At 34.7% G+C, this 17419-nt stretch overlaps 2 protein-coding genes across 2 annotated transcripts; one reads left to right on the top strand and one right to left on the bottom strand.

Moving 5' to 3' along the window:
- Positions 1-632: 632 nt before the first annotated feature.
- Positions 633-2639, top strand: LOC107469401 (U-box domain-containing protein 1-like). Its single transcript, XM_016088783.3, has one exon. The coding sequence runs from the start codon at positions 633-635 to the stop codon at positions 2619-2621; it is 1989 nt and encodes a 662-aa protein (XP_015944269.1). The 3' UTR covers positions 2622-2639.
- Positions 2640-8755: 6116 nt separating this feature from the next.
- LOC107469406 (UTP--glucose-1-phosphate uridylyltransferase 3, chloroplastic) lies at positions 8756-17113 on the bottom strand. The gene is made up of 17 exons (XM_016088790.3): positions 16191-17113; positions 15473-15653; positions 15232-15381; positions 14905-15066; positions 14648-14820; positions 14474-14540; positions 13576-13742; positions 12427-12585; positions 11690-11781; positions 11516-11610; positions 11129-11206; positions 10830-10925; positions 10408-10482; positions 10230-10321; positions 9937-10099; positions 9423-9483; positions 8756-9150 (listed from the first exon to the last, which is right to left on the bottom strand). Exons 1-17 carry the CDS (start codon positions 16910-16912, stop codon positions 9038-9040), a joined length of 2646 nt encoding a protein of 881 aa, XP_015944276.1. The 5' UTR covers positions 16913-17113; the 3' UTR covers positions 8756-9037.
- Positions 17114-17419: the final 306 nt, after the last annotated feature.

The following is a 17419-nucleotide window of genomic DNA, read 5'->3' as shown; positions in this document are numbered from 1 at the left end:
TGTCTAAGAGTTGTATGTTATCTTGTTTTATTATTGTTATAGCTTTGCTATTTGCTCCACTCTGCTGTGTTGAGTTCCTTTGATTCAAAAAAATAATTGTATTAAGTTTCAATAAAATATGGCACATTAATAAATAAAAAATCCCTAAATAAACAAAACTTAGGAGAAAAAATATAACTATAGAGTTTAATTTTTAAGCATTACCAATATAAAACTATTTTGCACACATGATCAGTCAATTGTTGTAACATAGTCATTTTGAGATTGTGAACGTCAAGATAATTATTTTTGTCTATATAGTAGCATCTGATTAGAAAGAAGAAGAAAAAAAAGAAAGAAAAATCTTTTACATACACTATAAATCTATAATAATCTTGCAGGCCAGGAAAATTCTCCAAATGGCATCAAACTGTTTTTTTCATCATTATGCTTTCTTGTCCTTAGCAACTAATTACACATAGAAAGGGTCAAGATCTCGTGCAATTTAACATGACAAATTGTATATGTTGAACTTCAACATAAAATAACATTCACAAAATCTAAGAGAAATCCAATTCAAACAGAGAGTCAATTTAATTCACTATAAGAATGAACAAAAAGTCTTGATCATATTGTAACAGCTACAGCCTACAATGGATGGTTCCGCTAAGTCTCTGCTAGTTTCATTGGTTAACATTGCTAATGAAGTTAGTTCAATGGAGAAGTCTCACTTTGTTCATGCAAGGAATGTTTCATCCATGATATGGAGGATCAAGCTTCTCTCTTCTATGCTTGAAGAGATTCAATTAACATGCTGTCCAATTCCTCCATCTTCCATAATGTCTTTCAATGAGATCTTGTCTTTGATTGTGAAATCAAAGCATATGATTCAAGAATGCAAAGATGGCAGTTATCTTTGGAGTCTAATACAGTTGGAGTTCATATCCAACCAATTTTACTTGCTGGCAAAGGATATGGGAAATTCCCTTGACACACTTCCTCTGAGTTCGCTTAGCATCACAAGAGATACACAAGAACAAGTGGAGCTTCTCCAGAAACAAGCAAAAATGGTTAAGTTGTTCATTGATCCTCGCGATCTTCAACAAAGAGACCGGCTTCTACATGTGATGGCCAACAACAGTTTACAAAACAAGGACTTTGTTGATGCTAGAAAAGTGGAGGAAATATTAAGCAACATTGGTTTGAAAACTGCATCGGATTATGATATGGAAATATCGAAATTAGAGGCTGAAGCTCGGAATCAGGCTAGCACCGGAGGACTAAAGGAAGCGTCTGATATCAAGAATCTGTTATTCCTGGTTTCGTATTCCAAATCAATGATATTCAAGGATGTAGAGAATGAAAGAAATGAAGGAGAGTGCCAGCCGCTGCCTGAATTTCAACATATCAAAATTCATGATTATTGTTCAGCAAGTTCCAAGTCCATAACACTAAATATTCGCGACGAATTTCTTTGCCCGATTTCGCTTGAGCTAATGAGGGATCCTGTGATTGTATCTTCCGGCCACAGCTATGATCGAGTTTCGATAGCACGGTGGATAAACTCTGGGCATCACACTTGCCCCAAAAGTGGACAAAGGTTAATTCACACTGCTCTAGTACCAAACTATGCATTGAAGAGTCTTATCCAGCAATGGTGCTATGAAAACAAGCTCCCAGTGAATGACCCTACTATGTCTGTTTTGAAGGTAAATAGCAGCAAGAAGAACTTCAATGCGAATTCTTTAGATGCGATCAAAATGACAGCAGAGTTTTTAGTTGGAAAATTGGCAACTGGCTCGGCCGACACCCAAAGGAAAGCCGCTTATAAACTCCGGTTACTCGCAAAATGCGGTATGGACAGTCGAAAAATTATAGCCGAGGCCGGGGCTATTCCATTTCTAGTTACACTACTACTTTCCAATGATCCCAGAATCCAGGAACAAGCGGTGACGGCTTTGTTAAACCTCTCCATCTTTGACAACAACAAGATTTTGATAATGGCAGCCGGCAAAGCAATCGAAAACATAATAGAAGTACTTGAATCTGGGAAGACAATGGAGGCAAGACAAAATGCGGCAGCAGCAATATTCAGCTTGACTATGATAGATTACAGCAAAGTAACAATTGGAGGTCATCCAAGAGCCACAAAGGCATTAGTTAACCTCTTGAAAGAAGGCACAGCTGTAGGTAAAAGAGATGCTGCTAGTGCGCTTTTCAACCTGGCAGTTTACCAAAATAACAAGGCGAGAATTGTGAGTGCAGGGGCAGTTTCTTTGCTGATTGAGTTGCTGATGGATGATAAGGCCGGTATCACTGATGATGCATTGGCTGTGCTTGCTTCTCTTGTTGGTTGCTCTCAAGGGCTACAAGAGATAAGGAACAGCAGAGCATTGGTTTCTATCCTTATTGAGCTTCTGAGGTATGGATCAGCCACAGGGAAGGAAAACTCAATAACACTTCTTCTCGGGTTGTGCAAAGAAGAAGGCGAGCTCGTGGCAAGGCGTCTCTTAGTGAATCCCAGCAGCATTCCTTCTCTTCAAAGTTTGGCTGCTCATGGTTCGTTGAGGGCACGTCGAAAGGCTGATGCATTGCTTCGCTTGCTAAATAGATGCTGCTCACAACCTCATCATTCTCTTTGATAATAAATTCAAGTACTTAACAAGAGCAAGGTGTGTTAATGTCATCACTCATGTTTTTCAATTCACTTGAAATAGCACTGTTCTGTGAAATAAAAACCATTCTAGGATGCCCCTTAATTTATAACTTCGGTATTTTTCTTATTAAGTAATCAGGGTATTTTTAGAAGAATACGAAACAGAACTTTTAGCCACTCTCGCGGTAGCAAAGTAAGTAACTGTCATCATAGATGTTCTATGAGTTGCAGTTTACTATTTCATATCATACTAATAAAAAAGATTTCAAGTCCAATAATACTTAAAGGCATATATTGATTACTATGAAAGAGATATACAATAATACTTGTTCCGGCCCAACTCACTAATAATCCGGATCCGGTCACGAGTCACCGATCCGAACCAGGAGACAACTCGCGCGTCATCTCCCATCCCACAAGAAACTTGGACAGCTAGCGGAAGCTTCCAGGCAGGTGAGCCTGATCATAAGAGATCCACCTGCGTACAGAGTATAAATGGAGAGGGACTTACTCCTCTCCAGAAGTGTAAAATCCAAGAAATTAGTAAATATTAGCGAATAATTAGTCAATAAATTAAATTTTAATAAAAAACATTAGAAATGTGAATCTTATATTGAAATAGGATAGAGCTAATTAAAACGAAAATTTTGACACTAATTTCAACAAATTTGACCCAAAATTATATCGAACGGACCGAACTGAGTGAACCGGATTCGTATTGAGCCCAAAGCCCAACTCACTCGGCCCAAACACACTTAAGGAAGCTCTCCTTCCTCCCTCGTTCAGCATGCACGCTGGAAACAATTGGAAAAAAGGGGAAGAACACTCTCCACAACCAAACCCTCACTCAAATCTTTGATTCTATATAACTTTTTATCCGGAGCTCCGATCACTACATCGTTTGTGGCTACGCGTTCATGGCGTCGAGCTCTACAAAGCCCAATACTTTATAAGGTGAAAAAACCCCATTCTCAGTTTCTAATTTCTCTTCTCAAATTTGAAAAATTTCATAGTTTTGGGTGTTAAGATTCTTGGTTAATTTTATGTTATAGGATCAAATTAATTTGAGAAATTAGTGAAATTTTGTGAAATTGAGGCACATACGAGGTAAAGATCTTTAACCCTAGTCAAGCCCTTGATTATGTGAGTTTGGATATTAAAATTTGGTATATGAATGTGGTAATGTGAATTAGCAAGGTGATATATGGATGAGAATTGGAGCGTATTTGTGGAAATTGGAAGCTTGGGTTGTTGAATTTCGGTATTGGAGGCTTGTGAGCTAGCCTCATGGGGTAGCCACGGGTTATACAAGAAAATCGGTTAAGGTATGGTTTAAGTTTCTCGTATTTAATATATAATGTCTTATGAAAACTTAGGCTAAATGATCATAGGATAGGATGGAAAGATTAAGTGTGTTAAATGTTTAGTGTTTGTGATAATAAATGATAATATGGTTTGAGCATGTGATGGTGTTTAATTGATTATATTAGAATGGAATGATGAATAAGAGTATGATAATGATTGATGAAATGGTGATCATGAAGGTGTATATATGATTGTATGTTGATGATTGTTGGCAAATTTGTGAAGTTTATGTATAAAGTTTATGAAAATGAGGTATGGTGAGTGATGGGAAGGTGTGGCATCTCATTAGTATGATATAGGTTGTTTTGTGTTGTACATATGTTTAGGAAGTTGTATTTGAATTTGGCTTTTATTGAAAATTGAGGTTTTGAGATTTTTGAGTAAAGTTGGTTTTTGGCCAAATTTCAGCGAGTTATAACTCGGCTTTCGGACCCTCAAATGATTTTAAACTTGTTTTATATGAAAATTGGATCCGTGAAGTTTATGTCGTTCGAAGGACGGAAGAAAAATGATTTAAAACAAAAACCTTATGTGCGCCGGAAGTTTAGATTCAAAATTGAAATTCTGCAGATTTCAGACTTAGCCAAAATTTTTGATAAAACGTACGCCCATGGTTCGCTTGACCCGGGGTTTTTGTGTACGCAAAATTCCTTATACGCGACCAGTCAATTCTGCCCGGTTCGCATGCGTACGCGAGAAGGGCTATGCATATGCATCTTGGTCCAAACGCGCACCCACGCATACGCGTGGCTCACACGTACACGTGACCCCTGTTTCAACAAAAATAAATTTTTGTATTTTAAAGTTCAAGTTTCAACCTCTGAACCTCTATTTTCACTCTTTTAACCCTAGATCTTAGTAGTATGCTTAGTAGTGAAATGGAACTAGGAATAAGTGGTAACTTGCAAGAGAAGAAAGCTTGAAAATATGATGAATCATGATTGAGAAGTGTGAAAGTGTTATGAAAATGATGAACCTTTGTGATAATGATATGATGATTGATGATTGAACTCATTTGGAATAAATGGATGTATGCTTGAGATACTTGGGTAGTAGCAAGGATGGCGGTTCGTCCCGCTTGCTCCAAGTCAGTGATTGTGACGCCTAGGTAGTAGCAGCAATAGTGGTTATTCCACTTGCTCCAGGTTGAGCTTCTAAACACCCGCCTGGGTAGTAGCCGCAGTAGTGGTTATTCCACTGGCTCTGGATTAAGCAGGTAGTAGTAAGGGGGTTGTAGCTCAAACCCACTTGCTCTGCATGGGTGTTTCAGTCCATGGTTAGCTACCAGGACGTGTCGGGTTGGCTATATAACCGACATGTATCATCAGCCATATGACAGACATGCATCATATGCACATTGTTTGAATTGCTTGTTTGTGCATTAATTGAGATTGCTTAAGTGATTATAACATGTTAATTGATATATTTGCTATCTGTATTAGTTGTACTATACCTGTGGTTGCCATTATCTGCTTGTTTGTATTTGTAACTTTACCGGAGATGGAGGAACAGAGGGAAGGCGGAGAGATTTAGGATTCTAGTTTAGTTTTGATTAGATTCAGGGAATTAGTTTAGTTTAGAAAACCTTAGAGAACCACCTTGATTTATAGTTTCTATTTTAGTTCTTTAAGGTTTTTTATCTGAGTGTTGGCGTTCTAGAATTGCCTATGGCATTCCCAGGACCTTATATCTTATGTGCGTGACATGTTTACCATGCTGAAATCCTCCGGTTCTCATTCCATACTATGTTGTTATTTTTTATATGCAGGTCGAGAGGCATCTCGATATTAAACATGTATTTTGGGCTATGCGCTGTATATTCTGTATGTAAATATTCTCTAACCAGCCTTAACTTCGCAGGCTGAGTTAGGAGGTTGTTATTTTATATTCTTGACCATCTATTCCTATTTTCTGTTTATTTATGCCTTTGAACCTTAGTTTCTTCACACGCACGCAATCTTGTTTCCGGAGCATTGCGCTTTTTATTTTACGATTTTTGTTTTATCTGTTTTTCAAGACTCCTCGTATACTATATCCTTTTCAATATTATTATATATATTTTTATTTTAGAGGTCGTAATACCACACCACCTCTGTTTTACATCCTAGGTGGAAAGCTCTCTATGGTAGGGTGTTACAAAAGGTACGTCACCCTTCTAATCCTAATTGGTCACGTATTCGTATAGACTCTGACTTTAGCATCGGAGTGTCCTTGCAGGTGGCCCCACCCGCCAACACGCTGACGCATAGGTCGAACGCATCGCTCCAGCAGCTCACGTCCAGATCCAGATCCTCTCATTTCCTTGCTCCCTTATTCACCTTGCCGATCCATCAAACACCCAATCAACCGAACAATACTAAAAAGGTTTCGTAATTTAAGGGAGCTTTTAGAGGTCTAACCTTTTTTCTGTAAATGTAAGAAATAAAAAATTACAAAAAGGATGGATTTGAAATAATTGAAACTAGAGTGAGACCCGGGCATGTGCAGGGTGGTAAATTAATAATAATAATAATAATAATATATTATATTTTAATAAGTATTATATTGTTTAAAAATTAATTAAAATATATACAAATTAATATTAAATTTGATGTGTCTTTTATTTAAAATATTTTGTAATTCAAAAGTTTTTTATATTGAAGTTGTACAAAGTTACATCTTCATTTGTTGTTTTTATTTTCTCATTTGTTATAATTAACGGACTTAATCTTTTTATATAGTGTTGTGCTCTTTTTTTATTTTTGATTGTTGTTAGAATTATTTCTTTCTTTTTCCTATCATATATTCTTGTGGAGACATGATGTTTCTGAACTGTTGATTTGTATATTTTTTTTATCTATTGTCTTTTTTTTATTTCATCTTTGTATATATATTCTTCATCTAAAGATGTGTTTTACATTCATTTACTTTTATTTTTTCTTAATCTCTTAATTTGTATGTCATCTAAGTCTGATGATATTAGTATTGGTGAAGTTGGTTCCTATAATCAATGAAGAATATAAATGAGCAATAAAAATAATATTTTGAATAAATGAATTTTTTGTCGTATTACCTATTTTATTTATTGTAATAGGAGTTAAATTTCGTATTTTTTTGTCGGAACAAATGTCTTGGTAATAATGTATTGTTGAGAGCATTGTTAAAATTATTTACTTTGACTTCAAATATAAGTGTCAAGTTGTATAAATTTTTCAATTGGAATGGTGCTTTAGTATCATTGCTATCTTGGAGTGTAATTAGATTTAAGGTAGTCGTATTCAATAATTTTTTTTTGCTTCTCTATCAAATAGCATAAAAATTATTGTAGCACTGTGATCTAAAATCTTTAATTTAATTTTTAATCTAGAATAATTATTGAGTTAGCAATTTATAATTTGATATAATTTTTTATGATAAGTATAATTTGATGGAAATTTTTTTATAATTTGTATATGTAATAATTTTTTATGTTGTAGCACAAAAACTTTATTTTTCTGTTTTTTTTTTTTAATTTTTCTTTGACACCTATTTATTCTTCTTCTCATAGTGTATATAATATTTTAAAGACATCTTTAATAGTAAGAATAAAATTTTTTAGAATATTTATTATGTGTGTATATATAATAAATTGAATAAGTTACTTTTAATAAGAATAATTTAAATAGCATAAAGTAAAAATATCTGTTAATAATTTTTAATGTTGTAGCACAAAATTTTATTTTTTACAATTTTTTGTGGATTTTTCTTTGACATTTACTTATTCTTCTTTTCTTAATGCATATAATTTTTTAATGACATTTATAATAATAAAAATAAAAATTTTTAGAATAATTTTTTTGTGTGTATATATATTATTGAATAAGTTATTTTTAATAAAAATAATTTAAATAACATAAAGTAAAAATATATGTTAATATTTTTTAATTTACTCTGTCAGAGAATGTNTATCAAATAGTATGGAATTTTAATAGTTTATAACCTAAAATTTGTTATGATAATATTATTATGACACTTTTAATGTAGATGTTTATTATAGGGATAAGTATTATTTTGATCTCTAACGTTGAGGGTCAGAATTGAAACCATCCCTAATATAATTTTTAATTTAGAATCATCCTTAACGTTTTTTTTTTCTTACTAAAATCGTCTTTTTAACTTTTTACGAACAAAAATACCCTTTACCACTACCAGCACCTTTACCACCACCAGCACCTCCCTTACTCCACCACCACCACCTCCCTTACTCCTATCAAATACTAATAATTAGAATCAGAATCACATTCAGAAGCAGAAACAACATCAAATTTAACCACAAAATCAACACAAAATCAGAATCAGAAGAGAAACAAAGCAAAAACAAATGCAGAAGCAAAAGAAAATGCAGATGCAGAAGATGAAGCAGAAGCCGAAGCAGAAGAAGAAGAATCAGCAGCGACGGCTCAGCAGTATGAAATAAAACATTAAGGATGATTCTAAATAAAAAATTACGTTTGAACGATTTCGATTTTCACCATCAACGTTAGAGAACAAAACAATACTTATCCCTTTATTATATTTAATTAATACTTTATATTTTCATTAAATAATAATAAATTAAATTAATTAATTGTGAGAGTTATGGTTTTAATTTTTATTTTTTTAAAATACTTTATTAAAAAGTTGATTGGTTAATTTCTAAATTTTGTTAAGTAGTCAAAATTGATGATATGGTATCATTAGAGAAAAAAACATGGCTTAAATCTAATGTATAAAGAGTTAGTATCAACTTTCATATAATAAAAATAGATAGATAGATCCACATTCATTGCTCGAATAATTCTCGGTTTTACAATCATACAATTTAGCTACATGGAGATGTTAACCAAAGGAAATGGTTATAAATACAACATATCAACATGTATATTGTTACAAGATAAACTCTACAAGAACAAAGAGTGACGGTTCAACTTCTGTTTAACCAGTCACTTGGTAATCCAAATTCTTATAACATGGGCGCTAATACCAGCAGTGAACCATGATTCACTCAAGAAGGCATTTTTAGCAGTTAGTGGTAGTAGTCTATGATTCTACTAATTCTAGGCAAACATGAGAACCTTCTATCTTGTAGTCCCAGTGCCAGCTTCCACTCTCCATCCTACTCTCTTCAATCGGATCTAACTGAATTGCTAAACCTGAATTAACACAAATCATGTTTTGTGAACTTGTATCAGTATTTACTGTCTGGAAAGTAAAAGGGGCATGGGTGTTTGTGAGTTGAGAAAACTTTTTTGAGCAACGACTTGTTTTGCACAACCTATGGCTAGAGTAAAAACCATTCAACTAAGGATTACAAAGGCATTCAGATTCCGAATAATTATGATAATTGATAGCAAAACTACACATGTTACTCTCTCAGGTTTAAAGAACAAAGGTAAAAGAAGTTATAAAGTTGAAGAAAAGAGACCTGTGTTTCCTTGCGTGATCTTCAGCTTGTAGCCATCTGGAACTTCATATACATGATTTCCCTGTGTCGGCGAAAAAAAAAAAAAAAGAAAGATTGATTAGGATTGTTTGTTGTTAGTTTATAGTTTAATGTAATCTTTATGTCCTATTGCTGCTTTTCGGGATTCTATTTCAAATTAATTCTGGGTCAGTCAGATCAGATGGTTCAAAATGTGGAACCCTTTGTATTTAGAAAATTAGGGCGCCATAATAGTATTTTGGAAAAGTAGCTGTGGCATGTGCGTTCCATGAAGGTTTATATCCTATTTTGATGAGAAATGTCAAGATGCTGTGGCCATCTTACCATGCGCATCTATCATGGCAACTGCCAACAGTTTGGGTCCAATGGAATTGGAAACCCTTTGGTATATGGAGTGAATATATTAGGATCAAAACCCGAGTATTTGATAATTGTATTGCATGCAAGTGTACAACGAACATAAACTAATTTTAGAGAGTGCAAATTTAAAATTAACCTGTAAGACAACATCGGTAGCCTCAAATTCAGCATTTCCGTGCAGTACTATCTTAAGTACTTCAGACCGCTGTACATCATGTTTCCAGTATATGTTTTCACCACAAGTCCAATCAATTCCCTTGTTCAATACCTTAACATTCTCCAATTTACATTTTCCACACCTAGCAAGATAAAGGTCCATAATATTGTAGATGCTCACAATATATAATACTGTTAAGCTAAGGCTGGATCTAGAGGTAAGATCATGAAAATAAAGAATCAAGTATTTCTCATTAATATAGGAAGTAATACCTTTGCCCGTAATGTAGTATGGATTCACCATTCTCATTGATCTTCATTGAGCCCATTGCATTTTCAGCTATTACTATTAGGCTTCCATTGAGCTGGAATGAAGTGACCAAAATCAGCCTAGTAACTAAGCAACTCCATGCTACATAAGTTAACATGGTCTACTTGAGAAGAAAAGAACCTGAACATTCTTCCAAAAGAACTCTGCAACCTCAATTTGTAGCTCTGAGCCCTCGGCTATGGAACCGCCATAAAACTATTCACAAGGCAAAAGAAAAAAAATAAAATTTAATTAGATCCCATTCTTTCTACAAACAATAAAATATGATACATTTCATAAAGCATAAGACTGTCATGTTTCAAGCAAATACCCTATAAAAAGAAGGGACTAATCCGAATAGTATGGAGAGAATTTGTGACAACACCATTCAGGTGGAGATAAACATGGCCTACTTAATTAATCATGGCAAACAATCTCACTAACAGTGCAAATGTGCCTCAAAGATCACTTGATACTTTGTTTGACCCGTTTGCAGGTGAAACTTGCATCAAACATGTTTGAAACCTATGAGATCATCATAGCTGGAAAGAGAATAGTGCTACCTTTTGTCTAGTGATTTCCCAAAGAGGACCAAGTGCAGGATGTAGAAGGATGAGAAGTGGTGGTTCCGAATTGACATAATTCTCATTAGCTTCAATCTGTGGTAAACATAACATCACACAGAGCAAACATAAAATAAAATATCCGAAGGTACTACTCTAGCTGGAAAAGTCTATTATGCACCACTTTCAAACTTAAATGCATTAACTTATAGTATACAACTTTCGCAATGGCAAACTATAATATGGAATTGTACCCAACTAAATGCATAAACCACAAAAATAGTGTGTACTATATATACCTCAGGAAGTCTTATATCGCATTGTGAAAGAAGATCATGGGCATTTCGCAAGATATCTAAAAGAGCTCCGTCAGGTGTCTGCATATAATTGCAAGACATATTAGAATATATATTTAAAAGCAAATATCAATTAACCCAAGACATGACTCTTGATTGCATCTGTTCAATTTAAACTTTATTAGGAGCTTAAATAATCATAATTCTTGAAAAAGCATCTAGTGTGAGTAATTGGGTGGTTCTAAACTATGCAGTTATCACCATATGGTGCAAATTTAATTTCAAACTGAGAATACGAAGCTGCAAGGAAAAGATAGAAGCCTACACAGTCCATATGGTGCTATGAACCCAGAAATAAAATATATATTTCACATGATCAGAAACACTAACCTGGTGTAAAGACTTGTCTCCTTGTCGTCTCTTTTTCTTGGCAGATGAAGTAACTCTTCTCCTTTCATTGTATACGATAAATGTGTCTAGCTTATCTGCTCACAAATATATATGATATTAGGTTCAATGAAACGGATGGTTTGTCAGACCAAATAGATAAGTACACAATATTACCTTCTACACCATTGTAACACCTAGACGAGTATACATTGGAAAAATTGTCTGCTATATTTTGCATTGTGCACTCTAGTCTACCACCTAAGACACTGGTAAATCACAATAACAAAGGGTGATAAGTTAATAATATATATAATGCAGTAATCAACAATAATACCATGATGTTACAGGTAACATTGCCTGAATAGAAAAGAAATAAGAGAATATATAAGCCAAAAAGATCGAGCCAAAGAAACTGTAAATCTACTATCAGTAAAGAAAGCAGGAGTCACTTGGTAAGGATACTATACATAAAAATTATTTATGAAAAATACCAATCTTTTAAGAATTCCTGTGCATTAAAGATTCATATTTTTAAGCCTGGAAAAATTTTCTACTTTTACTCTCTCAACAAATGCCACTAGGCCTCATTAGGGTACTCATTAAAGAATTCCTTTATTTTTAGGCCTGGGAAAGAAGCCATCAATTTAACTTGTGGTTTTGTTTATCCAAAATTTAGAATTTCTAGTTCTATCAGAACAGATATATAAATTAGTGTCTAGTAAAGACTAAAGACTAGAGATGGTGTTGTAATTTGGCAACAACTGCTGTGATTTGAAATTGATACCTACTTTGAAATTTCTATTAAAAATTTAAAATAATTAGAGAACGTAAATGCCTCAGTTAAAAGCCAATCAATAGAACAAGGGAAACCAATAAAATTCCATTAACAAGTTCTTCAAGGAAACACATACCTACGGTGTCTTCCGAACTGATCTGCATATACTATGGGCTTTTTTGTATTTAGCACCATTCCTGGTAAGCAATTTTCATTCTTACTTGATCCAACTAGCTCGGCAGAAGGTAAATCAACATACAAGATGTTTGTATTGGCTGGGAAATCTGCCTGCAAACTTGATCAAACAGAAAACAAATTTGATATTTGGATAAAGAATTCGAACTAGAATGCAGACTACAGATGGTACACAATGACTGAGAATAAATTCAATCAACATCATCACATGAACTGATATTGCAGGAACAAACCAATAAGTCTCAATTTTGGCCAGATAAATTCGGAGAGCACACAACTTAAGGCTCTAACATGGCATTTTATTTTTCTCAAGGGCATGTCAAATTGCAAATAAGTGATGTGGCTGTTTAGCTGATATGATAATCTCCTTAAGAAAGAAATCATATGACATCAAATGCATTCATTTTTAACATGAAATATATGATTCTGCTTATCTAAAGCCTGTAACTCTCCATGTGGTTGCAGGTTTAAAGGTTTATATACACATCATTGTAGATGTCTTATCATTCACATGAAGATTGTTAGTGACTCATAGTGTGTCATTACTATAGCTTAAGCATCAAATGTTTTGAAACTGCATACAAATTATCACATAAAAAAAACAAAATTTGAATTTGGAACACATTAGTTTATCCAAATGATGAAAGGTAATAACAATTTTATGAGGTATGAAATATATATGAGTAAACTACTAAAATAGTACTCGAAAGTTCATATCAGTGACAAAAATAACTCCAAAAGATACAAACTACAGAGTGAATTGCCGACATTTAAAAAAAATGAACAAAAAGAAAATATAGAGATCAAATTTTGCTCCGATTTTTTGCACGCACTTTCTGAATAGTTATCCAAATGTTCCCGCAAAAATTCGGATTAAATGCACAAGTGACTTACTAAATACAAAAAATCATTTGACAGTTGTAAAAAACAAATATGATATTTTTTTGTTATTTTTGCCACGTTTTTAAAATCTTTCGAAAGCTTATTTGTTATTTGTATCTTTTGGAGTTATTTTTTGCGGTGATATAAATTTTCGGATACCATTTTGTTAATTTAACCAATATATATTAAGTACAGGAACATCAAGTACCAGGTTGGAGTGCAAGGTCCATCAGTAATTCCAAACTTGTCAAACTCAGTGTATTCAATGCATGACACAACATATTCCCAGTTTCCATCAAGATTTTTCTTTTCCATCAGCACATTAATTCCTTCTGTGGCACCTGAGTTCCGCTTACAAGATGCGAACCCCATTCTCTGTTAAACATGCAGTCCAATTATGAGTCAGACTCTACCTTGCTTAATTTAATATATATCAACGAGATGTCTTACCTAGAAAGAAAAGAAGTCATAGAGGGAGGACAAGATTTCTTCTCACTAAGAAAGCTGCCATTCTATCTAACATTAGCAACTAATTTTGGTCCACCTTTTTGTCTCCATTTTACCCAGTATTAATACCAAATATTTTTAACTACTCCACAAATGATCTCAACTGCTATCTCTCTCTGTCTCTCCAAAGTTTATAATTCCTCCACTAACCTTCTAGGCTTCTACTATATATTGCTCCAGCTTATTTGCACCCACATTTTGCTATACCACTTATTCTCTCATCCAGTAACAATACATAAACTTAAAAGTTTCAGATTCACATTTGACAGGCATTAATGTGCTTATCAATTCGCTATGATGCATGCAGATGGTGCCTTGAAATGACTTGCAGATTGAAAGGGTATGTAACTTTTTCCAGGGAAATAAGAAGTTGAAAAATATCTGTTAAGTTGCCCATATCTGAAATTTATTAGATAAGGTACCACATTACAATTAAGGATGATGCTTTTCTTAATTATTAATTTATTATTATCTTTTCTTCTAACCAAAATTAAAAAGAGAAGAGGCTATCAAAAACCATTAATTATCACATGTATACCTTGCCAAAAACCAATAAAAAAAGATTTACGTGATGATCTATTAAAACAACTTAATCCTACCTTTCCTTGACGTAAACCAATGCCAGCTAAGGCTAGGAGAGTTAAATCTGTAGCTGCCACAACATTACTGTAAGGTAATCATTCATCAGTATCAGTGAGCTGTATAAACAAGATTTCTACTAGAAATTTCAATAGTAGATAAATAAATAAAGCACGAGGTCCATGACAACAGACCTGACTTGGCGCAGTGTTGCACCTTTTCTTCCATGACAACAAAACCATTTGAAGATGCCTTTGTCATGAGCAAGTTTCCATATGACACCATGACCACCAGGCTTGCTCAACGGAATGAAAGGTTTGGTGGCCAACCACTGCCCATCTTCTGCACCAACAACCGGAACAAGAGGCTGCCAATTTACAAATAGATATTTAGTAATTTGCAAAATAAGATTATCCCTTCTCAGAAGCAATGGCACGGTTTAATATAAAACCTGTTCAAAAAATTGGAAAGTTGATCGACCTCTTCCAAACCATGAAAGTCTTTCGCACAGAGATGTGACATGTTCATGGTTGTTCTTTGCAGAACTTGTCATTATTGCAACAGGAGTGATACATTGTTTCCCATATAACTTGAAGTACAAGAATTCTCTTGCCTTGCAATGTGAAGAGCACAGTTAGGAACATTGAAGCCCCATAAATGATTAATTTGTCTCTCTGTTTCTTTTCTTTCTTTTCTTTTTCTATGGGGAGTGGGTGGTTAAAAATCTACCATTTATTAGCAAGAAATAAGCAAACAGGTTAAGATGATTGAAGAGTACCTGAAGATCTCTTACAAGACCTTCCAGCAAAGTCCTTCCACAAAACGGTAACATTGCGGCAGGAAGGCATTCACCGGTGTTAGAATCGACTAAACCAAGCCTGTCCGCAGAGCCTCCCAAAGGATAAATTTCGCCTAGGTCTGGCAAACCCTAGAAGGATAAGATCATATTATTTTCAGGAACGTAAGAAGCATCAACAGCATAATCCAAAATATGAAAACAAGAAGATCATCATACTAACCTCTATACCCCATAGAGCTGCCTGAGATGCATAATCCGTATTTTCAGTGAGGTCAACCCCCTTTGGTGCATCGATTCCACAAACCCGGCATTCTTGCATTTCATGCATGTGCTGAGACCAACTTACATTCTGCCTGTCATGTAATTTTTCAACAAGAAGCTCCAACGTCTTTATCTGGTATCTGCAGAAGAGTTAAATATAAATTGAACAACCAATTGTGTATATGCACTTCATAGAGTGATAATATCCATTCAAGGATTTAAATTGCAGTCCACAACGGTATCAGGCTGCAATTGCGAAACTGTATTAGGCCGCCGCAATTCAAGAAACAAACACAAAAATCATTCACACCCCCAACGACCACAATACGCATCGCAAAAGTTGCAATGCCTGCAGTCACAACAACTGAAACAGTAACCCTTGATCCGCTAAACACAAGAATTTTCATTACTTCTTCCCGAAACATAGCACACTGTAAAATTGATAAAACCTTAAGTACTAGGTAATAGACATTCAGCACAGGCAACTGAATTCAGAGACTTAACATATACATATACATGAAGATAATGCTTTCCTTAATTATTAATTATCATTATCTTTTCTTCTAACCAAAATTAAAGAGAGAAAATAATGCTTTTCTTAATTATTAATGATTATTATCTTTTCTTCTAACCAACATTAAAGAGAGAAAAAACTATCAATTAAGTGAACAACGTACCCTATAATTCCTCCAATGCAATCATAGAATCTTTCAATCTCCCCTAAACTCTCCAACAAAGATTCCAAGTTCCTAATTTCTTCATCGTCCAAAGTCACCGTTGTGCTCCTCCCGAAACTGGCACTGCCGCCATTGCTTCCATGGGAGTCCAAGCTCTCTATAATCTCCGCTAGCGCATAAAGCGCGCTCTTCACGGAGGAGCTCGTGTTCGCGGTGGCCGAAGTGGCGGCCTCCACTCCGTCCACGCCGGAGCAAAGCACGTGCTCCTGCCCGGCGGCGACGAGGCACTTGAGCAGAAACAACTCGCCGGAGGACATCCGGAGCGACTCCAAAACCCTACTCCGGCCGGAACGGAAGAAACGGCGGACTCTGGAGTCGGTGTCGAGAAGTCGGAGCTTGTCGTGGAGAGTGGCGCAGGCGGCGAGGCTATCGCGGAGGGCGGAGAGCCTGGCGATTTCTCGGCGGAAGTTGAAACCCGGCGGTGGCGGAGAGAGTTCCAAGTGCTCGGTAGAAACCCGGGCGACGCGGCAACATAATGGCGACGACGAAGAAGAAAAAGAAGAATTAGAAGAAGAAGAGAGAAACTTAGTAAAAGAGAGAGAATTAGAGTGAGAGTGAGAGTATGAATTTGAATTTGAGGTTATGGAAGACGAATTGAAGGAAAAGAGGAAACGGTTATTGTTATGAAGAAGAGAAGTGGAAGTGGAAGTTGAATGAACCATTATTGTTTTCAACTGAATTTATAAGCTGACTACTGAGAGGGAAAGAAAGGTGAAGGAAAATAGAATGATGAATTTATATATGGGAAGGAGGAGGTATCGCTGTTCTGTTGTGTTCAGTATCAGGGGAAGATGCCAGAGGCATATACCTTCCCAACGAACTGGCCTCTTTTGCTATTCGAAGGACAAGAGAGTGAATATCAATGAGGAGGGAGATATTGTTAAACCTCACTTATTTTATTTCCTATTTCCTGACTTTGAACTTTGAATCAATCAACTCATTTTATTTATTTATTTATTTATTATTTGATAAAATATACTGAGATGTAAACAATGTAAGATTTACATTTCTTCTCCAAAATAGAAATGGATATTTAAACTGATCTAAATTAAACATTAAACAAGTAGATCTATTTTTTACAAGTAATCAAATTTAATTTAAATTGTATAATATACTATAATATTATTATTTTATTATTATATTTATAATTTTATTTATAATATGTTTAA

The sequence above is a fragment of the Arachis duranensis genome, chromosome 10 (assembly GCF_000817695.3).
Source record: "Arachis duranensis cultivar V14167 chromosome 10, aradu.V14167.gnm2.J7QH, whole genome shotgun sequence".
Taxonomy (NCBI): Eukaryota; Viridiplantae; Streptophyta; class Magnoliopsida; order Fabales; family Fabaceae; genus Arachis; species Arachis duranensis.
The sequence above is the reverse complement of the archived record's forward strand: the minus strand, read 5'-3'. Positions and strand labels throughout refer to the sequence as shown.